The sequence below is a fragment of the Rutidosis leptorrhynchoides genome, chromosome 9 (assembly GCF_046630445.1).
Source record: "Rutidosis leptorrhynchoides isolate AG116_Rl617_1_P2 chromosome 9, CSIRO_AGI_Rlap_v1, whole genome shotgun sequence".
Taxonomy (NCBI): Eukaryota; Viridiplantae; Streptophyta; class Magnoliopsida; order Asterales; family Asteraceae; genus Rutidosis; species Rutidosis leptorrhynchoides.
The window spans coordinates 274,289,967-274,313,953 of NC_092341.1; the positions used below are offsets into that span (position 1 = coordinate 274,289,967).

The 23,987-nt window shown below is 35.8% G+C and overlaps 1 protein-coding gene across 1 annotated transcript; it reads left to right on the forward strand.

The window, feature by feature from the left end:
* Nucleotides 1-1,035: 1,035 nt before the first annotated feature.
* LOC139868773 (uncharacterized mitochondrial protein AtMg00810-like) lies at nucleotides 1,036-1,920 on the forward strand. Its single transcript, XM_071857116.1, has one exon. It carries the CDS (start codon nucleotides 1,036-1,038, stop codon nucleotides 1,918-1,920), a length of 885 nt encoding a protein of 294 aa, XP_071713217.1.
* The last annotated feature ends 22,067 nt before the right edge of the window (nucleotides 1,921-23,987 follow it).

The window sequence follows — 23,987 nt, forward strand, 5'->3', positions numbered from 1 at the left end:
TGCTAAACAGTTAACATCTAAACGTCTTCCGAAAAATCCCCAAATTTTTAAATTAAATATATTTATTTATTTTGGTCATTAAATGTTTGAAACCTGATCAAAAAGATGTATCTAATATTTATTTTTAATTCCAAGTAATCTGTTCAGAGTATTAAAACCCAACTCATCAAAGTAAAAAATATTTTTAATAAATCCTAAATTTTATATAACTTAATTATGGATCAACGTTTATCTTGATCTCATCATGAATTCATATTTAGACTTGTTTAATATCAACCTTAAAAATTGACCTGTCATTCGAGCTCGATCCCAACTCAAAATTAAATATTTTTAAAATTAATCAAATAGATTCTAAATATATTTTTAATAAAGCTAAAATTTATATAACTCATTTCTGGATCACCGTTTATTTTTAAAATCATATAATTTTGAATTTTACTTGTTTAATATCCATCGAATGATAAACGAGTGCTTCTATCGTTTACTAAATAAATTCAAAACTATATTTATATATTCAATATACCTTATTTATATATATAGATATGTTTAAAAAGAAAATAATTATTATATAATATTTTATTTTACATAGTTAATTCTAATATAATATATCACAAATTATTATTTATATAAATTTAAATATATACGTATCTATTTACAAGTAATTGTTCGTGAATCGTCGGGAACAGTCAAAGGTTAACTGAATCTATGTAAACAGTTCAAAATTTTTGAGACTCAATATTACAGACTTTGCTTGTCGTGTCAAAAATATAATATCGTATCGAGAGTTTGGTTTAAAATCAGTCAAAATTTTTCGGGTCGTCACATAAGCAGGCACCACGCACTTGGTTTCAGCGCTTCGTGAATTATGCTCAGCATGTCGAATTTCAGCATAGTCGCTGTGACTCATCCTTGTTCATCTATAAACACGGCGCTGACACAGCTTATCTGTTACTCTACGTTGATGATATCATCCTCACTGCCTCAACTCCGGCTTTACTAAAGCAGGTAATTACATCTCTTCATACAGAGTTTTCCATGACAGATCTTGGCCCCCTCAATTATTTTCTTGGAATCTTTGTTCATCGCACCACTTCTGGGATGTTCCTCTCCCAGAAGAAATACGCCACTGAGATTCTTGAGCGCGCCGACATGGCCAGTTGTCAACCCAGCAGGACACCGATGGATCCTAGCACCAAACTCACCACTTCGGGCCCTCCTGTTAAGGATCTCACTTTATATCGCAGCCTTGCCGGAGCTCTCCAGTATCTAACGTTTACACGCCCTGATATTTCATATGATGTTCAACAAATTTTTTTGTTCATGCACGACCCCCGAGAGCCACCTCTTGCTACGCTAAGATGTATCCTTCGGTATGTTCAGGGTACCATTGATCTCGATCTCCAGTTGCACGCATCCTCTACCACATCTTTGGTTGCATACTCCGATGTTGACTGGGCAGGTTGCCCGACTACTCGTAGCTCCACCTCTGGTTACTGTGTCTTTTTAGGTGACAATCTGATGTCCTGGTCATCTAAACGACAACAGACTCCATCCCGTTCCAGTGCTGAATCAGAATACAGAGGCGTTGCAAATGTCGTTGCAGAGACATGCTGGTTACGTAACCTTCTTCGTGAACTTCACTGTCCGCTATCTTACGCTACACTGGTTTACTGTGATAATGTCAGTGCGGTTTATATGTCTGGTAACCCAGTTCGACATCAGCGCACCAAACACATTGAGATTGACATACATTTTGTTCATGACCTGGTCATGAAAGGGCACGTCCGGGTTCTTCACGTACCTTCCCGCTATCAGTATGCCGATATCTTTACCAAAGGGCTTCCTACTGCTTTATTTGATGATTTTCGCACCAATTTGAGCGTCTGTTCGCCTCCCGCTCCAACTGCGGAGGGATGTTAGCCGTTATATTTTATGTAGACATCTCATTCTTGTAAGCCCACTATTATAAGGGCCCAATTCTAGTAGCTTCTAGAGATTAGCCCACTAGGTTTACCTCATCTAATTATGTACGGTATTTTGGCAGTGTAATCAATCAATATTAACACACACGCTTTTACATCTGTATCATTATCATCATTATCGAACATTAACAACATACTTCTGTACACTAAGAACTCGTGGAAATTTTTTCCTCGTTTAAAAGATCGAGTATGATAGCCTCTCCTTTCACAACTTCTTCAAAATACTTAACGGTTAAGTTTGCCGATATATAGTACTTTGTATATTTATTTAAGAATTTATCTTGCTACAACCTTTAGAGTTGTCGTTAATATGTAAGAGTGTATTATATATAGCAATTAATGACTTTTTTGTGACAATTATTCTAATATATAATATATCCTTATCGACATAAATATACGACATAAAAAATGTCGTTATAATAGTATACTTTTTACACATTATAACCACAAAACTTTATTCACACTTTTTACAAATCAACCACACAACTTTTCACTTATAACACATAACTTAAAATTTACACAAAACTTTTCACTTTTTACAAATAAACCACAAAACTTTTCACACTTTTTAATAATCAACTATAATACTTTTCACTTATTATAAATTAATCACATAACTTTTCACCTTCTAATAACAATTCTTTTTAAACCTTACTTTGTTTAAATAGGTTTTTTATTGCCTCAGTCTAATTTGAGGTTATAAACTGTTCAGGCACGAAGTCAAAAACCCAGTATCATATATCTTTGTAGTAGCCCGTTATCCTTTATAGCCCAATAACTCAAAATTTTAAATATAATAGGCTTAACGTTAACATTATTTTATAAATTAGAAAAATGCTACATAATGGGCTTTGAATGCAGAAGTAACACATTTTTTTACAAAAATATCTGTGACTGGTAGAGAAACCTAAAACCGATATTTTTGGGCTGGGTCCGAGGCGAGTATACGGGTCCAGAGCCAGTTATGGAGATGGTTTTAGATACAAACCTGATTACCCGTCCTATATACCCGAAATAACCTGAACCCATATATCCGACCCGTTTAAATTTCAATATATATATATATATATATATATATATATATATATATACATATATATATATATATATATATACATATATATATATAACTCGTCTTTGATTTGGATCGCTATGCACCGCTTTGTCTCTCCATTTCCAGATGAGCGAAAATATCTAGTAACGAGAGCAGCCTTACTAGAATTTTCCGAACCCATATTGTAATTCGTGAAGTTAACTTCATTGTTTATACCATTCGGGAGATTGGTGGAATATTGCCACCAAGCACGATAGTTTCACCAGAGAAGCAATGTATCTTATTAGTCATTTATTTGTATCATAATTATTTTGGTCATATATGTACGCATATGTATATCTAACTGGCATTGGCCGTGCCAATTACATTGTATATTATGTAGAGATTAAGGAGATATCTTTTCCTATTTTATCCGTATGTTTATTAGGAAAACTCTGTATAAATCACGTACATGAATGAGAATGAAAGCAAGCCAATTTTATCATCTTATATGGTATCAAGCCAAATATCGTCTTTCTCTTCTTAATATTCTTAGTTTCTCCAATCATCTTTGATGGCCGATCCATCCAAACTCACTACAGCTCAACCCGTCAATCACATCACCAATTCTGTTCCAATCAAACTCGAAATTGAAACTAGCAGATAGACCTCATGGGTTGAACTCTATAAAATTCACTGTAGAGCACACGATGTTATTGCCCATCTTTTTCATGAATCCCCAACCGAGGCTGCTGGAAATTCCAAAGAACCAGCCATGACTCAGGAAACATGGAACCGAATTAATGCCATCGTTCTTCAGTGGACATACGCAAGGATTTCAAAGGACCTTCTTAAAACCATTCTACAACCGGATACCACTGCAAAACATGCATGGAAACGCCTTCATGATATTTTTTATGATAATCGACACTCTAGAGCGCTAGCACTTGAACATCAATTTTTAAACATCAAACAAGATAGTTTTCCTTCTATCTCTGCTTACTGGTCAGGAGATCAAATCCTTTTCAGATCAAATCTCAAACGTTAGCAACAAGGTATCGTTCAAACGAATGGTTCTTCAGTTAGTTGATGGGTTAAATGATGCTTTTGATACAATCGGATCCAAGATTACACACACTGAACCTTTACCCAAATTTTTTGAGGAGCGCTCCATGTTAATACTTGAAGAAAGTCAAAATAACCGTCAATCCAACAGCACATCAGCTACTACCGATCTGTTCTTTGTATTACAACGAAGGACACTCGTGACTATTCACAAACCAATGAACGCATCAACAATCATGGTTCATAGTATTCTTGTAGACAGGGAGGTTGATCAGATGGCCGCAACAATCGTTCTAGAAATAGAGGGCGTAGCAGAAACAACTTTTGAATCAGGGCAACAACTTAAATTATAAGCCCAGGCAACCATAGGCCACGTCTCGTTATCCTTGGGCCTGACAGCAATCTTGGGCTAATTACCCTCCATGCCTTTAGCCAATTACATCATTGCTTCAGCCCAATAGCCCAAATCCTAATGGATCTCCAGGACTCCTTGGCGCTCGTCCAAATTAGGCGTATCCTGCATCTGTCACTTCTTCAACACCAACTGACATTGATCAAGCTCTTCACAAATGGCTCTCAACCCACTAGAAGACATTTGGTACATTGATACAGGAGCGTCATCGCATACGACAGGTTCACAAGGTATGATCTCTTCTTTTATTAATAAGAATGTTACAAAATGAATTGTTGTAGGCAACGACAATACTATTCCAATTCATGATCTTGGCCGAACTACTATATCTATTGCATATTATCCATTGCATCTTCATTCCATATTATACTTACCCTATCTAATCAATAATTAGTTCAGTATGCCGATTATCCATGGATAATAACCTGCTATAACGTATGATCCTTTTGGCTTTACTGCGAACGATTACAGGACATGGATTCTACTAATGCGATGTAACAGCAAAGGGGACCTCTACCCTCTCAAGCTTTCCGCTCTTTAACAACTAAACACTCCTTCCACCTTCACCGATGTTACTCAAAATCTTTGGCACCGTTGTCTTGGTCATCCCGGAGCCAACATTCGTCATTTAATTAAAAATTGCATTTCAATTTCTAGTTCTAATAAACAATCATCTTCTTAATGTCAATCTTATGTGTTTGGCAAGCATATTAAATACCTTTTTATGATTTTTATCTTCAACTTTATCTCCCTTTGATATTATGCATAGTGATATATTTGGACATCACCAATTACAAGTTCCACAGGACACAAGTATTACATATTGTTTCTTAATGATTTTTCAAATTATCTATGAACGTTTCCATTATGTCAAAAATCGGAAGCATTTCCTACCTTCTTAAACCTCTCTAACTACATAAAAACATAATTCTCAAAATAAATCAAAGATTTTCAATGTGATAATGGAATCGAATATAATAACTCCTCATTTCACAATTTTTGTAAAGAAAATGGTATGACAATTCATTTTTCTTGTCCCTACACATCGGCTCAAAATGGAAAAGCCGAAAGAAAAATATGTGCAATAAATAACATTGTCCACACTATTCTTGCTCACTCCTCCGTACCATTAAAATTCTGGCACCATGCATTACAATGGCCACGTACTTAATAAATACACTTCCAACCAAACTTTGAGAAAATAAGTCTCCTACACATGTTCTCTTTAAACCTCCAACCAACATATGATCATTTACGCACTTTTGGATGTCTTTGCTATCCTTTACTTCCATCGTCCACTATAAACAAATTACATCCTCGTTCTACCCCGTGGGTCTTCCTAGGAAACCCAACATCACATCGCGGGTATAAGTGTTACGACTTAAATACAAATAAAATCATACTTTCCCGACATGTTTTTTTGATGAAAATGTCTTCCCCTTTGCATCAGCTTCTCTTGACTCTTATTATTATTTATATGAAAACATCTTACAATTACCTAATGTAATCGATAGTCCACCACACATAAATGTGGGCCAAGCCCAACAATCACCCATGGAGACGGAGTCATCTAGAAGCCTAAATTCTTTAAGAGATACTAACACCTCTACTTCTCAAATTAGCTCAATTTCACCACTTAATACACCTAGTGCACATCAAATATATGATGAACCATTATCACCTCAGTCAACTGGAAATCAGTATGCTACCTCCCGTTTGCATACACCTATACTTCTAATGAAAATCTATCTCATGTACAAGTCGACTATGCTCCACCATCACCTCAAGCCAAAGCTCTAACCCACACTATCCACACAAATAGCATGTCTAATATCTTCAAACCAAAAACTCCCTTTAATTTATCCACTACAACGACCCCATCACCAATCCGAAAAAAATCCTAAGGAAGAACTCCATGACCCAAATTGGAAGCTTGCCATGAATGAGGAGTTTAATGCTCTTATTAATAATAAGACATGGGATCTTGTATCACGTGATCCTAATATGCATGTTATATGTTCTATGTGGCTTTTTAGATATAAATTACGTTCCGACAGTTCTTTTTAGCGATACAAAGCTCATTTGGTTGGTGATGGGAGGTCTCAACGGGTGGGCATTGATTGTATGGAGACATTTAGTCCAGTTGTTAAACTGACTACAGTTCGCAATGTTCTAACTCTTGCTCTCTCTCATGCTTGGTCTATTCGACAATTAGATGTAAAAAATGTGTTTTTACATAACACATTAGATGAGACAGTTTACATGTACCAACCCATGGGTTTTCGGGACTTACGGTATCCTGATTATGTTTTCCGATTAAATAAGTCATTATATGGGCTCAAACAAGCCCGAGAGCTTGGTATCAACGGTTTGCAACATACAACTCTAAACTTGGTTTTATACATAGTCGTTGTGATCATTCACTTTTCATCTACAATAATGAACGTGACACATCTTACATCTTACTCTATGTTGATGACATATTGTTGGTTGCATCATCTGAGATGTTACACAAATCTATCATGCAAAACCTGGAAACGGAATTTTCAATGAAAGACCTAGGTGATATCAATTATTTTCTCGGCATATCCATCATCAAAACAGCTAAGGGTCTTTTCCTTTATCAAAGCAAATATGTTAAAGATATTTTGAAACGAGCATGCATGCTTACGTGCAAACCTGCGCATACTCCTATTGACACGAAGAAGAAACTCATCTCAAATGCAGGTTCATTGTATAAAGACCCATCCTTCTATCGCAGTATGGTCGGGGCGTTAAAATACCTAACGTTTACAAGACCATACATCTCTTACTCGGTCCAGCAAATATGTCTTCACATACATGACCCACGTGATGGTCACATGGCAGCGCTAAAGCGCATATTATGGTACATCTAGAGTACTTTGTCATTTGGTATTCATCTCACCAGAACATAGGTTACTAGTCTCATCTCATACACCGATGCCGATTAGGCTAGATGCCCTGACACACGCTGATCCACATCAGGCTATTTGGAGATAAGTTGATCTCATGGTCATTCAAACGCCAACCTATCATTTCGAGATCGAGCACTGAAGCTGAATATAGAGGAGTGCCACACGTTGTCTCCGAATCATGTTGGTTACGTAATCTGTCACTTGAGTTGCATCGTCCGATTGCGAAGGCAACCATTGTTTATTTCGATAATGTTAGCAACAACCCGATCCAACATCAAAACACCAAGCATATTGAGCAAGATATCCACTTTGTACGCGAAAAAGTTTCACGTGGCCAAGTACGTGTAGTTCACGTTCCATCCAGGTATCAAATGTAGATATATTCACTAAAGGATTGCCACGAGTTCTCTTTGACAATTTTCAATCCAGTCTTAATGTTTGTGAACCTCCCATTATGACTACGGGACCCTATTAGTCATATATATATCATAAGTATTTTTGTAATATATGTACGCACATGTTTATCGTTCTGACATTGACCATGCCAATTACAGTGTATATCTTGTAGAGTATTAGGAGATATCTTTTCCTAATTTATCTGTATGTTTATTAGAAAAACTCTGTATAAATCACGTACATGAATGAGAATGAAAGAAATCCAATTATATCATCTTATATATCTGCAAGCTACAAATACTTGCTTTCGATCCTTAAGACAGTCATCACAAAATGGACAGTTGTAAGACTCAAATAGGACACCACGTGTCTGCGAATTTATTCTTGTGCCAATCCTATCTGAGATTAATCTCCAGATAAGTATATTTATTTTGTTGGGAATCCAAGGCAACCAAACCAACATTAACATTATAAAACGTTTTTAAAACGAGAAAGTGATAAAGTATGCTTTTAGAATGAAAGATACGAAGTATATAAAAATATATCAGTTTTAAAAATTAGTATTGTTGTTAGGAATAAGTGTGTGAGCCCTAACAAGACTCCATAACCTCAAGTTATCAAACCCACTTACAATAAAAGAAAATATTTGATGTATATGAAGAAACTAACAAGATTAATAAAGACAAGAGAATTTAACGAGGTTATATGTATGATTACTTTAATCCTCGGCTACCAAAGAGGGTTTATTGATATTTTTCGTGGATACGTGTATGAGTTATAATAGGGTGCTTAAATAAGCAAAACAATACAAGGAAGTACCTTTGGGTGCAAGGAAAAACGTTTTCTAGAATTTTCTCCCATTAGCCCCAAACTAGTGATCGCGAGCTTGTTGTTCGCGAGATAGATGTCGAGGCCTATCTCCAGTCGCGAGTCACAATTTCCCACACGTGAGCTTTCTTGAACCACACTTCGCGATCGCGACTTCCATAGAGGAAGTCATCTCACGATCGCGAGATTAACAGCAACAGAAGCTTCACCTTCATTTTTGATTCCTTGTTTAACTCTGTAAGTAACTAGAGGGGGGAGGTGAATAGTTACTTAATACGATTTTTAAAACTTTTTCGAAGATCAATACAATATGAACAATACTTGATCACTTTAGTCAACTCAAACTCATGTATGGTGTGTTTATGTTTGTAATGATGTGGAAAGTAAAGTAAAGAACATAAACACAAGGATTTATAGTGGTTCGGGTGGATGTTAACTAATCCACCTTAATCCACTCCTCGATTCACTAATCGGGATTTGTTGCTTCACTAAGCACCTTTCTCCAAATCCGGTGGAGAATTCGATTTACAAGTCTTATACTTCTCCTTAGACAACAAACCTAATCCCTCTATCACTTTGAAGGATTACCTCCAACTTAGATCAACTTGTCTTCAATTTGGACAAGTATTAACCTCCAACGAGATTAATCAACTCCCTAGTTCCCTTTAAGGAAGATGATAGCTAAGCTAGCATATGCTCCTAATTACAAAATACAAGAACTTTCCCTTATCTAGTGATGATAATCCTAAGACAATTCTAAGAATTATTACATCACTATGCAAACTTACAAAGATTAGAATTTGAAAGTAAGTTTACAATAACCCCTTTTATAATCTATGAGATTATAAAACTTCTCTTGCTTTAATCACAAACATATGTAGAAGTATTATGTTATTGTGATTCTCTGATGAATTTGAGTTGTTGCATGCAAGAGGTCCAAGTCTTCAAAGTTCTCCAAGTCTTGCTATTTATATGGAAAGCTAAAAAGGTCAGCCCTGTCTGCGGCTCAGCTCACGGTCGATCGCGGGCCAAATGCACGTGCTCCAGTCCAAAATATGTATCCGTTGTATAGCCATTTGAATCAGTTTGGGACATCACTCTTTGGACACTTTACTTCCTTTAACACCTGCAAAAGATAACCAACATCCTATACAAGTACTATATGCATTAAATGTCTATTTTCCTTAGATGGAATGCTTTGATAGTGACTTATCATGTCCAAAGTGAAAAGTCTAACATTCTTGGATACAAGACATGATAATCATTTGGGGCAATCTCAGTTTTTTCATAATCCTTTATTTATCATTAACACATTTGCTAAATAGCTATTAGTTGGTCAACATGTCATTGATGACACAAACCCATTTTCATCACAAAGAATGCTAGTATTCAAATTTGAACTTGTTTGTAATTAATTAAGTTTGTTAATGATGTCTTGACAAATTAAGCATGTAGTAACAATTAAGAATGTTGTAAGACATCAAGTTAATCAAGTTTAAACTCATTCATAAACTTAATTTTAAACTTAAGCAAACCTATGAGTGTTAATATTTCCTTGTCTTTTAAGTTTACTAGATTATGCCATTTACAATTTATCCAAGTAACACATACATGTAATGAAGTAGTCCAAATACTAGTTCCATCTAGTTCCACATAGCAAGACAAGTTTGATATATATGTGATATTGCTCAAATACATCATATATATATCTCGCAATATCGTGTGAAATACTCTCGAATCAAGGATAGTTAAGGCGGTTTCTACAAAGTAATACATAAAGTTATGTAAAGTGTATCGAAAAGTGGTTTATAAAGAGTTTTGGTGAATTATGACCGTTCTATAAGTTGTGATTTCATCATAGTTGACCCCGATACAAGTTATGGTCAAATTAGCGCTCTAAAACGATAAAACAAGGCTTCAGGTATGTTGGACGCCGTCCAAAATGATTGGGACTCCGTCCAAATGAAGGGAGATTATGAAAAAACGAGACAGTACAATTCAGCACAACTGGACGCCGTCCAGAAATCTGGACGCCGTCCAGCCCTTCACAACTGGACGCCGTCCAGAAATCTGGACGCCGTCCAGGCCTTTACAACTGGACGCCATCCAGAAATCTGGACGCCGTCCAGAAGTAGGTTTCAGTCTACTTTTGCTTTTTGACCAAATTTTACTACTTTAAAAAAGGAAAATAAGATCAGTTACGGACAGATACGAACCAGAGGAGTTCTGAGACAATTTTAGGAGCAAAATTGGAGAATTCCAAGCTCTTTGAAGAGGCTTAACATCCAAGAATCAAGATTCAACACTTTCTCCATTCAAGATTCATTCTTTATTAGGTTGATTTCTTGTTCTTAACAATGAATTCTACTTATCAATTGATTGCTATTTTGTTTGTTAATATGATTGTTGGCTAAACTCTATAATGTTTGTCTAGATTAATAGCTGAGGTATTGGATGTAATCTTATGGATTGAATATATTATGTGTGATAGATTAGAGCTTGAATTAAAGAACCATGCTTATTGATGTCAAATCATGTGTATCTAGTTAATTGATATGTTGTTGATAAAGAGAACTCTTGTTGATGTATCATATTGATTTACAATCAAATTGTCTTAGATTGATTGTTTACTAAACCAGACCAAGGGGGTAAATTAGATCAAAACGATTAGACGATATAGGGATGAATTGTGTAGAGCGAACGCAAAGACAATTGGTATTCAAATCTTTGATCTAGCTAATCAACTAGTCACAAACGAAAAGGTCTAGGTGATAGGGAACCCTCCACTTAGTAATTCTAGTTTGAGTACTTGCTAAAGAGAACTCTTGGCAAGTCGATTTGGGTGATTAGCATATATATCATAGTTATTTGATTACAAACACGAGAACTATAGAGAAAAGGGAACCCTTGATCTTGTAATCGAGTTTGCTTGTTTACTAAAGAGAACTCTTGGTAAATCTATTAGGTAACTTGCACACATATTCATTCAATCGGGTCTTAACAATATAACTTACATCCAATACCGAGGGTAAAATATCTAGATGAACATTTCGTATTTTTGATCTTAATCAAACTATCTTATTTGCTTTCTTTGCACTTGTTTTCATTATATAAACTTAAAAGACCGAAAATATTGTTTTTACTTTTAATCTTCTCTGATTTGGCTAAATCGTTAAATAGCCACAAAAACATAATATCTTGTACCTTTAAGTTTCATTTACTTAGTAATCATAATATAGTTTCTAATTCTAGTTTGACTAATATAACTGTCCTTGGAACGATACACGGAACTAAACCATTATTTATACTACTAAACGATCGGGTACACTGCCCGTTAGTGTGTAACAATCTTTAATCGGTATTTTTCCATACTATTTCATATAACAATTCATATATCACGTTTCACACATCAAGTTTTTGGCGCCGCTGCCGGGGACAGTTTTGTGTCAAAATAGAATTGTTAACTAAGTTGTGATTAAATAGTTTCTTAATTATTTTAAATTACTAATAGTCTTTGATTTTTAGACTTATAGAATCGGTGCGTTTAATAAGTTTTGTTAGTTGTGTGATTGACAGATTTTAGGTTGCATATGCCACATACCCGAAGTTCAGATTCTCCATTACTTACACCGCTTACAGAACCTGATAGAAAGCTTGGTAGGATCCCAAAAGAAGTACTTGAACTTTTTGAATCTTCATCAAAGTAAGAAACTTTTGATTTAGAATCAAGTACAACCAAGCCAAGATACTCTGAATTTGGTGAAACCGTTCATCCTCCAAATTTTGAAATGGAAGGAGAGGCAAGGCAGGTGGTGCCAAGACAATCAATGGCGGCCAAGATGAAAGCAACCCGAACCGGACAAGGTAGTGCCATTACTCTGCCCACAGGTAAGGAAAAATTTGAAATAAAAGGGCCTATTCTCCAAATGATTAACAACAGATGTCAATTTGGTGGTGGTCCGAATGAAGATGCAAACGAACATATTCGTCTTTTTCAAGAGATATGTCTTCTTTTCAAACTTAAACCAGACACTGACCAGGCCATATTTTTAAGACTTTTCCCATGGACACTCCACGGGGATGCACGAAGTTGGTTAGATTCATTGGCCGAGGCTACGATAGAAACTTGGGATGGTATGTTGGAAAAATTTCTTAAGAAATATTTTTCAGCTTCTAAGTCCGCGAGACTCCAACAAGAAATTACCCAATTTTGTCAAAAGCCGATGGAAACCTTGTACGAAGCATGGAATCGATTTTCCAAAATGCTAAGAGGTTGTCCAAACCATGGTTTGGATACCTTCCAAAAAGTCCAAATCTTTTACAAGGGTTGTGATGTTGCAACCCGAATTTCCATTGATCAAGCGGCCGGAGGTTCACTCATGGACAAAACCGAGCAAGAGGCTTATGAGATAATCGAGAAGCTAGCCGATTATTCTCATGAGTGGCATCAAGAATGACCAATTACTCGTAATGCTCAAGTCCATAGCGCCGGTGCTTATGATGACCTTAGTTCCCTAAGAGTGAAAATAGACGGTGTTGCTCGAAACATGGACAAAATCACCAAGGAAATTCATAGCATGAAGGTAGGTTGTGAATACTATGGTGGCCTCCATTTAGGAAAAGATTGTGATGCCAGTTTAACAATGGCTCAAAAAGAAGAAGTGGCTTTCATAAGCCAAAGAAATAATAATCAATTTCAAGGAAGAGCCCAATTTAACCGAAACTTCAACAACCCCTACAACCCTCAAGGTCAAAATTCCAATTACTAACAAGGGTCAAGTAGTGGGTTCCAACAATAAACTCCGGGTTTTTATCAAAAACCCCAACAGGAAGATAAAAAGTCAAATTTGGAGAGTATGTTGGAAAAGTTGATTGCATCACAAAATCAGCTTGTCACAAATATAAACCAAACAAACAAGAAAAACGAACACCAGTTTAGAAACCAACAAGCCTCAATTCAGAATTTGGAGAAGCAAATGAGTAGTTTAGATAGTTTACTTAATGAAAAAAAACCAGGGAGTTTACCGGGTGATACTAATAAGAACCCCCGAAATGAGCACGCCAATGTTATCACCACACGGAGTGGTCTAGCATACGAAGCTCCAAGAATGCCCAAAGATTCTGATTTTAGTGTTCCGTTGAACAAAAATGATGAACCGATTAAGGAGCCGAAACAAGTGGTTGAAAAGGAAGAACGGGAGAAACCCGTAGTGAAGCCATATCAACCACCTCTCCCATACCCACGGAAGCAACAACAAGAAAGGCTAGAAGCCGAAAGGTCAAAATTTCTAGATATGTTTAAACAAATTAACATAAATATGCCTTTCATTGATGGAATCTCAGGTATGCCCAAGTATGCTAAGTTCTTAAAAGACTTACTTACTAATCGGAAGAAAATGGAGGAACTTTCATCAGTCACCATGAATGCTAATTGTTCCGCAATCTTGATGAACAAAATACCAAAGAAGTTAGCAGATCCTGGGAGTTTTACCATAGCATGTCTCCTAGGAGATTTGGAATGCATTAAAGCATTAGCGGATTTAGGGGCTAGCATAAATTTAATGCCTTATTCATTATATGTTAAGCTAGACCCCGGGGTACTAAAACCAACCCGAATGGCAATTCAACTAGCAGACCGCTCTGTTAAATTCCCTCGTGAAATTTTAGAGAATATGTTAGTAAAAGTGGGTACCCTAGTATTTCCGGCCGATTTTGTAATTTTAGACATGGAAGAGGACACACGTGTGCCTCTTATATTAGGTCGACCTTTCCTCAATACCGCTAGGGCTATGATAGATGTTTATGGGTAAAAATTGACCCTTAGTATTGAGGATGTCAAGGTAACTTTTTCCGTTGACCATGTCATGCAATACCCAGAGTCTACTGATGATAAATGTTATTATGTGCAAACCATAGACACATATTTGGAGTTGTTGCAGGAATTTCCAGAATTGCAAGGTTCGGGAGAATGCATTTTGGCAGAAGGTGATGAAGAAAACATGGTGGAAGAAGTGGAGATGTTGACCACCTTGATGGCTAACGGTTATGAGCCAGATGATGAAGAATACAGAAAGTTGGATTTAAAAAATGAGTACCGATGTAAAACATCGATTGAAGAACCTCCCGTTTTGGACCTCAAGCCACTTCCAAGTCACTTAGAATATGTTTACCTTCAAGAGGATTCTACTCTCCCTGTTATCATTTCATCCAAACTCTCTGTAAGTGAGAAGTCTAAACTTATTTCCATGTTAAAAGCCCATAAACCGACTCTGGCATGGAAAATTCATGACATCAAGGGTATAAGTCCCTCTTATTGTACACATAAGATATTAATGGAAGATAACTATAAGCCATGGGTACAAAGACAAAGGTGACTGAACCCTAATATGCAAGAGGTCGTTAAAAAGGAGATTGTTAAACTCCTAGATGCGGATCTTATTTACCCAATTTCGGATAGTCCTTGGGTGAGTCCGGTCCAATGTGTACCCAAAAAGGGTCGCATGACCGTTATCACCAATGAAAATGATCAATTAATTTCCACTAGGACTATCACGGGTTGGAGGGTATGTATTGATTATAGAAAATTAAATGATGCTACCCGAAAAGACCACTTTCCCCTTCCTTATATTGATCAAATGTTGGAAAGGTTAGCAGGAAAGAACTTTTATTGTTTTCTTGACGATTTCTCGGGATATTTCCAAATCCCTATAGCACCTGAGGACCAAGAGAAAACCACCTTTACATGCCCTTATGGTACTTTCCCCTATCGACGTATGCCCTTTGGCTTATGAAATGCTCCTACTACCTTTCAAATGTGTATGGTAGCTATTTTTCATGATATGATTGAAGACTTTATGGAAGTATTCATGGATGACTTTTCAGTCTTCGGTGATTCTTTTGACTCATGTCTTCATAATCTTGAGCGTATGTTGATTAGGTGTGAAGAATCTAATCTTGTACTTAACTGGGAAAAATGCCATTTTATGGTAAGAGAGGGCATTGTATTAGGTCATAAAATTTCTTGTGCGGGATTGGAGGTGGATAGAGCTAAAGTGGAAGTCATAGCCAAATTACCACCACTGTCAAATGTGAAAGGTGTAAGAAGTTTTCTGGGGCACGCCGGTTTTTACCGTCGGTTCATTAAAGATTTTTCTAAAATTTCGACCCCGATGAACAAACTTCTTGAGAAAGACGCTCCATTTGTCTTCACGGACGAGTGTCTTAACGCCTTTAACCTCCTTAAAGCAAAACTCAAGCAATCACCCATTCTCATATCGCCGAAATGGTCAATTCCATTTGAACTTATGTGTGATGCTAGTGACTTTGCTATTGGTGCCGTCTTGGGGCAAAGAATTGAAAAACATTTCCAGCCCATTTATTATGCTAGTAAGACATTGCAAGGAGCCCAACTTAATTACACTACCACCGAGAAGGAACTCCTGGCAATTGTCTTTTCGTTTGATAAATTCTGATCCTATTTGGTACTAGCAAAGACGATTGTCTATACAGACCATTCAGCATTAAAGTACTTGCTTGCTAAGCAAGATGCTAAACCCCGGTTAATACGTTGGGTCTTACTTTTGCAAGAATTTGACATTGATATTAAAGACAAAAAGGGGGCTGAAAACCTAGCTGTCGATCACCTTTCTCTCCTTGAGAACCCGAATCTTGAGGTTCTCCATGAGACTGTTATCCAAGATAACTTTCCGGATGAAAATCTCATGAAAATTGAGAAAATTGACTATCCTTGGTTTGTTGACATAGCCAACTATCTTGTTGGAGGGTACTTAGAAACCGGTTGGTCACATCAGAAAAGAAGGAAATTCTTTAATGACCTAAAATACTACTTCTGGGAAGACCCTTATCTTTTTAGGCGTTGCGCAGATGGTATGATTCGGAGGTGCGTTTCGGGAAAGGAATGCACTCAAATTCTTCTTGATTGTCACCGTGGTCCAACGGGTGGGCACTTTGGTCCCCAAATTACGGGGAGGAAAGTTTACGAGGCCGGTTTTTATTGGCCTACTGAAAGGACCCGTTCATATACATTATAAACGATTCACAATAGTTGATTACATCGCGAGGTATTTGACCTCTATATGATACGTTTTACAAACATTACATTCGTTTTTAAAAGACAAACTTTCTTTACATCTAAAATTGACGGCATGCATACCATTTGATATTTCATCCAACTATAATTGACTTAATATTAATCTTGATGAACTCAACGACTCGAATGCAACGTCTTTCAAAGTATGTCATGAATGACTCCAAGTAATATCCATAAAATGGGCTAATGCACAGCGGAAGATTTCTTTAATACCTGAGAATAAATATGCTTTAAAGTGTCAACTAAAAGGTTGGTGAGTTCATTAGTTTATCATAATCAACCATTTTCGTAATAGTAATAGACCACAAGATTTCATATACATAAACGTTTTAATAAAAATATTCTAAGTGGTTGAGCACTTGGTAACCATACTTAACATTTAATCAACGTCGCATATTCCCTTTATTATGAAATCTCACTACACTGTACCAAGTGTAGTCACTGAAACGAAGTACTGTGCAACCGTTGAATACTGGTCGTCCAGTCCGGTTGGGGTTGTCAGGCCCGATAGATCTATCAACAGGATTCGCGTTTACAATACCGCATGTAAATGGTAGTTACCAAGCTATTAGGAAAAAATATGCAAAGTGGTACAACTCAATGTAGAATATGTTTTTAGCACTTGTGTCCATTTCGTAAAACAGTTATAAAACAGTGCATGTATTCTCAGCCCAAAAATATATATAAAAAGGGAGTAATGAAACTCACAATACTGTATTTCGTAGCAATTATGTATATGACGGCACTGAACAAGTGCAGGGTTTGTCTCGGATTCACGAACCTATATTAAGTATTTATATTTATATGTTGGTCAATATCTGTCTAACAATTTAGGTCAAGTCGTAGTGTATCACAATCCTAATGCTCGAGACCGTCATGCAAAATTCAACAAAAGTCAACTTGACCCAAAATGACTTCCAAAATCTATACATGTTTATTATATAACTTATATATAGTCGTTTTATATATTTAAATATATTTATCAGATCTTATTATACTAAATAATACAAGTCATTTATTAATAAATAAAAATTTATATTTAAATTCATATATGATAAAAATATACTTTTATATATCTCAAGTAATAAAATTTATAAAATTCACTTAATATCATAAAAATATAGTGGTATGTATTATTAATGTAATTATATTACGTGTGGTAAAAATATCTTTGTACGCATATTTATTTGATAAAATAATATTGATAATAATAATAATGATAAAAATAATAAAATGATAGTTTCAATAAAAATATTAATTTTTAGTAATAAAGATAATTTTAGTAATAACATCAACTGATAACAATTATAATAATCATTTTAATAATAATATTAAAATTAATAATAATTCAGTTGACCATTTCTTTTAACCCGTTCATCGAACCCACACGATTTCTAAATGAAAAGTTATTAATTTTTCTTTAGCTTTTCAACGACATGCATATCATATACCTTATCTCAGTAGCATATGTATCAAATTCGTGATTTATCATAAACTATTTAACGACGAAACTAAGCATACAAACATGCATAATCATATATACTCGAGCACTAGTCAGGGATACACTATTAATATATAAAAGATAAGATATGAATGCTCACATATCAATATTGTGATTCAATATTGCAGGAAAGTACGTAGACACAACGAAAATGATAAACGTTAGGTTGACCTCATGAGCAATACCCTCGAACAATACCCATAACCTCCATAGCTATAACCCATAATTTCCTTAGCTCTATCCCGTTTGAAAACTTATTTTGAAATCCTCTGAATATAACTCTGTCGTAGTATTTTATGTATACTAATAATATCTTGAAATAATACTAAGTAAATATATATATATATGTAATTCGATTGAGAGAATTTAGAGAAATATATTTTCAAGTTTCTATGAAATAATGAAACCTATTGAATTCTATTTATAATAGATTTTTGAATTATTAAAGTATGAATTATTAAAGTGAATTATTAAAGTATGAATTATTAAAGTGAATTATTAAAGTGAATTATTAAAGTTAAAGTAAAGTAAAAGTAAAGTAAAGGTAAAGTTAAAGTATAGTAAAAGTATAAAACTATGTACGTATAATACGCGTATAAATATATTTAATATTAATTTAAATCGTTATATCATAAAATATTTTAGAAAAGTAGAATTATATATATTCATAATAGGTTTCAAGTTTTTAAATTACTGTCTGTTGGTGAAGCATGGGATAAAGTCCAAATGTTTAATAAACGTATGAAATCATCTTAATGAAAAATGTCGAGTTACTTAACTTGTCGATATCCAACATCTAAGTTATTTACACTCCACGTTCTTACTTATAGATCACTTTACCATTTTCTGAATATTGTCAAAAAGAATAGATTTCTTAAATCACAGTGAACCTCATAACATTGGCCCCTAATCATATCATAATGTATCTGATAATTCAATTATTTGATATTATCTCTTAATTCTGTCGATAAATATATCGAAACAAATACGTTCATGTAAAGTATCATATATCTAATACTTTGTTAATGTTTTCAGTTAATATTATATATTATATATACATATCTATATACACATAATTGTTCGTGAATCGTCGAACACGGTCAAAGGGTAATTGATTACATGAATGTAGTTCCAAACTTTTTGAGATTCAACATTACAAATTCTGCTTATCGTGTCGGAAACATATAAATGTTAGGTTTAAATTTGGTCAGAAATTTCCGGGTCGTCACACCTACAATATTCAAAGATGCCTACGCCATTTGTAAGGCTTGTGACGCGTGCCAACAGGCCGGTCAAATCACTAAATGGGATGAAATGCCTCAACAAAGCATCCAAGTATGCTAGGTGTTCGATGTTTGGGGAATTGACTTTATGGGGCCCTTTCCAAAATCTCATTCTTATCTCTACCTACTCGTAGCCATTGATTATGTTTCCAAATGGGCGGAGGCAAAACCTCTCCCCCACAAATGATGGCCGAGTTGTAGTAACCTTTTTAATGGAACTTTTCTCAAGGTTTGGCACGCCTAAAGCCCTTATCAGTGACCGGGGTACCCACTTTTGCAATAAGCAATTAGAAAAGGTGTTGAAAAGATATGGAGTGATCCATAAAATTTTAACATCTTATCATCCTCAAACAAGTGGGCAGGTAGAGAATACCAATCGATCTCTAAAACGCATACTTGAAAAGACCATTGGTGCAAATCCAAAAGAGTGGTCTGTTAAGTTAAACGATGCATTGTTAGCCTTTCGCACGGCCTACAAAACACCTATTGGAACCACTCCTTTCCTAATGGTATACGGAAAAGCATGACATCTCCCTTTGGAGATTGAACACAAAGCGCATTGGGCGCTAAGGGCATGTAATTTGGATTACCAAGAGGCGGGTCGGTTACGTTTGACCCAGTTAAATGAATTAGACGAGTTGAGGCTTGAAGCCTATGACAACTCTCTAATTTATAAGGAAAAGACCAAACAATGGCACGACAAGAGATTGAAAAGTCCAAAAGAATTCATGGAAGGAGATCATGTCCTTGTTTATAATGCCCGTTTCAAGTTATCACCAGGAAAGCTTAAGTCCCGATGGTCGGGACCATTTGTTGTTAGAAGGGTATACCCTTATGGTACAATTGAAGTGGTGAACTGGAAGGGTGATATCTTTAAAGTGAATGGCCACCGGGTCAAACACTATGTCGATGGTCCCCTGGAAATCGAAGACGAGGTTAGCCTCAACTTCGAGAACAAAGCCTAAATCAAAATGGGGACGAGTTGGGTGAACGACTCGTTAAAGAAAGTTCACGCGTGTAAATAGTTTGAATCGAGTGTTTTATGATTGGTTTGATTGTTTTTAATGTACAAAATGATCTATGATGATGATATGAGCTTTTGTGTGTTGAAAATGGGAATTTTTATGAGTTTTATGAAGATTTTGAGCCACCAGACCATTGGGACGCCGTCCAAAATCCCTCCAACGCCGTCCAATTTCAACGGATTTTCTCAAAAAGAAGTCAGTACGATTTAGTGTAACTGGACGCCGTCCAGATTTTCTTTACTGGACGCCGTCCAGATTTTCTTTACTGGACGCCGTCCAGCTCTTCAATACTGGACGCCGTCCAGATGCCTGACCCAGAAAAAGAAAACGCGTTTTATACACATTTTAACCCAATTTTCAACCATAAAACACACTTCTCTCTTATTCCTTATCCCAAAAACAAACCAACACTCTAAAAACCCTAATTTCTTCCTTCAAATTCTCGATTTCTTCCTTCAATTCCAAGCTTGAATCATGTTTTCTAGGGTATTGCTAATCTCTTTTCATACTTTTCTTTCTTAATTACTTAATTTGTATGTCTATATGTATAATTTAGTGAAAGATAAGTGTGGGGTGTTTGATTTGCATGATTCTTGTTTAGATTAACATGCCTTAGTTGTTTAATTACCCATTATGTCTTGATTTTGCAATAATTACATGTTTAAGGGGTATGCTCATGATTCTAGGGTTTGTGATGATTAAATCTAAAATTAGGATAGTTAATTCAAGATATTGAGTTTGTTTGTAATGTTTATGAAGCTTGTGAAGTGTTTAATTGTTGTTGATGATATAGATGTTAATTTGGTCGGGTCATAAATTGAATGTTCTTGAATTTTTAGCATGCATTGAATTGTAATGATCTTATGAAGGATGTATCCTTGATTTTCATTTGTTTAAGCCTATTGAAGTGGATGGATGGTATGAAATGCTATAATGTAGTGGCGTTATAATGGTCATTTTGAACTAAATTGTGATAACTAGTGCTATGATTGTAATGAATATTATTTGAATGCAAGTTTAAATGTCATGACCTATGAACACAACATGCTTAAGTCCTAAGTTGATGCCTAATTGTGAATTTTGTGAACCACATTTTTGTGAGAGTGTATTTGCTAGTTTAGGTTGACGTTGGTTGACTGTGATCAATTATTCTAAACATACGCTTTTGCTTATATGAATCACAATGCTTATGAACTTTGAATGGAATGACAAATTCCCCTTGCTACTCGGTTATGTTTTTAGCTAACATTAACACAACGGTTTCTATGTTCTTTGGTTTGGTGTTATTATGTTTTGCAGAGACAATCTAGCAGAGGTGGACAACCGAAAAGAGGCAGAACATCAAGAAATGTTCCACCACCACCACCGGTTCAACAACATTCATCATCATCATCCGGCGAAGAAGAAGACGCTCAAAATAATCCAATAGTGTGGTTAGAACATCTTCGGGACAATGATGATTACGGGGAAACTTTTGCTCGAATTACCCGTAGGCCAATTAATGCTACGTGGTATCTCAACTGGGCTCCTTTAATTGAGGCGGGTATGCATGCCCATGTCACTCGTTTGTTAGCTATACCATATAGTAACATATTGACCTACGTATGGGAACAAATTTTCAGTCTACACGATCAAGTGTTTCCCGTTCTATGTAAAGAATTTTACTCAACTTTCCGATTCAATAATGTTCGCAATCCACTCTCGGATGCTTTCTTTAGATTCCGACTAGGGGGTGATGAAAGAAGTTTGAGTAGTTTTGGGTTATGTAGAGTTTTGGGTATTTTTCACGAGCTTACTTACGCACAATTAAGGCAATATTTGATAAGCTCAGAGTATCATGGGAGATTGGGTTTTAATGAACAATCCTTTTGGAGAAGGATTAGAGGGCCAAATTCATCTAGCCCGTTCAAATCAAGCAGACACAGGTATACCGAAATAGCAACCCCGGATGATAAGCTTCTCCATCGACTTATCGCATGTACTTTTAATGCGAGAGTCGAAGGACATGAAAAGGTAAAATCTCTGGATCTATGGATAATGGATCAAATAAAACGGGGTTGTCACACTGATATACCAGGGTTAATTGGGAACTATTTACTGGGTATCGCTACGGATGCACGAAGAGACAAACCGCTTCTAGGGGGCCACTACATTACGCGGATTGCTCGTCACTTTAATATTGATCTTAATCGCCTGATAGAATGTGACCATGCAATGAAACCCTTAAAAAAGGTTTCTTATGTTAACGCTGAGATTTTGATGTACGACACAAATAGGCATTTGGTACCTTTTGTGGCAGGTGGCGAGAGTGGTAGTGGAGCGCGAATGTTCAACAGGAACAACAAGAGGAAGAGGAAGCAGAAATGGAAGCCCAGACAAATGTTCAAGATCAAGGTCCTTGGTATCCGTCTCAATCTGGTTGGGATGATTTGGTCAACAGTATGAACAACATGAGGGTGAGTCAGCAAGGAATGGAGCAATGCCAGATTGCTCAAGTACATAATCAGGGATGGAACAGTTATGGTATTGATTGGAATAACCATAACACCGAGTTATATTATTCCAACCCCGATCAGTACTATGGGACAACACGTTTGACACCCAATACTACACTGATCCTGAAAACCCACCTCCGCCTTACCCAATTTATAATACTAACGATGCGATGCAGGACGCCAGGAACCGATTTGAGCAGGAATACCCGCAAGGACGCCGAAGCAGAGATGGCTCAGAAAATTACTTTTGGCCTTACGATAACTGAAGGCCTATGAGCCTATGATCATCTTGTTACATTTTCAAACAATCTAGTTATTTGTTATGGTATGTATTAAAACAATATTGGTTTGTATTTTTAAACTAATTGTGTGGTTTGATAATGGTTGTGATTGTGGAAACACCGTTATTTTTATTATTATTTGTGTGGTTTGTTAATTTGTGCAGCGTGGTTGAACTTTAAAGACTGGCATTAAGTTTAGCAACATTTGATATTATGATGTATGTATGTTGATAATCGAGGAATGGACGATGCTCTTATGCTGGCAGTAAGTTCAGCGGCATTCGTCTACATGTTCCACGATTTACAGGTTAAAAATTTGAAAATTTCTACAATCACCCTATCACTTTGCCCTCTAAATTTAATCATTTTTCTGATTTCATGCAATGAGGGCCTTGTATGATCTCAAGTGTGGGGTGAGAGATAGAAATTTATCGGGAATTCATTTTACAAAAATTAAGGCGTTTATGATCAAAATTTTAAAATTTTAAGGTAGCCTTAGAAACGAAAATTGTCCAAAAAAAACCATTTTACATACATTGTGTTTTAAAACTAGCAAAGAAATGTTGAGTTATGTTTTAAATTATTAATAGTCTTTGAAGTTGTACTATCATTCAATTATTTGAATGAAAATTCTACTATT

Coding starts and splice junctions, on each gene's coding strand:
- LOC139868773 (XM_071857116.1), top strand. CDS start 1,036: ATGACAGATCTTGGCCCCCTCAATTATTTTCTTGGAATCTTTGTTCAT.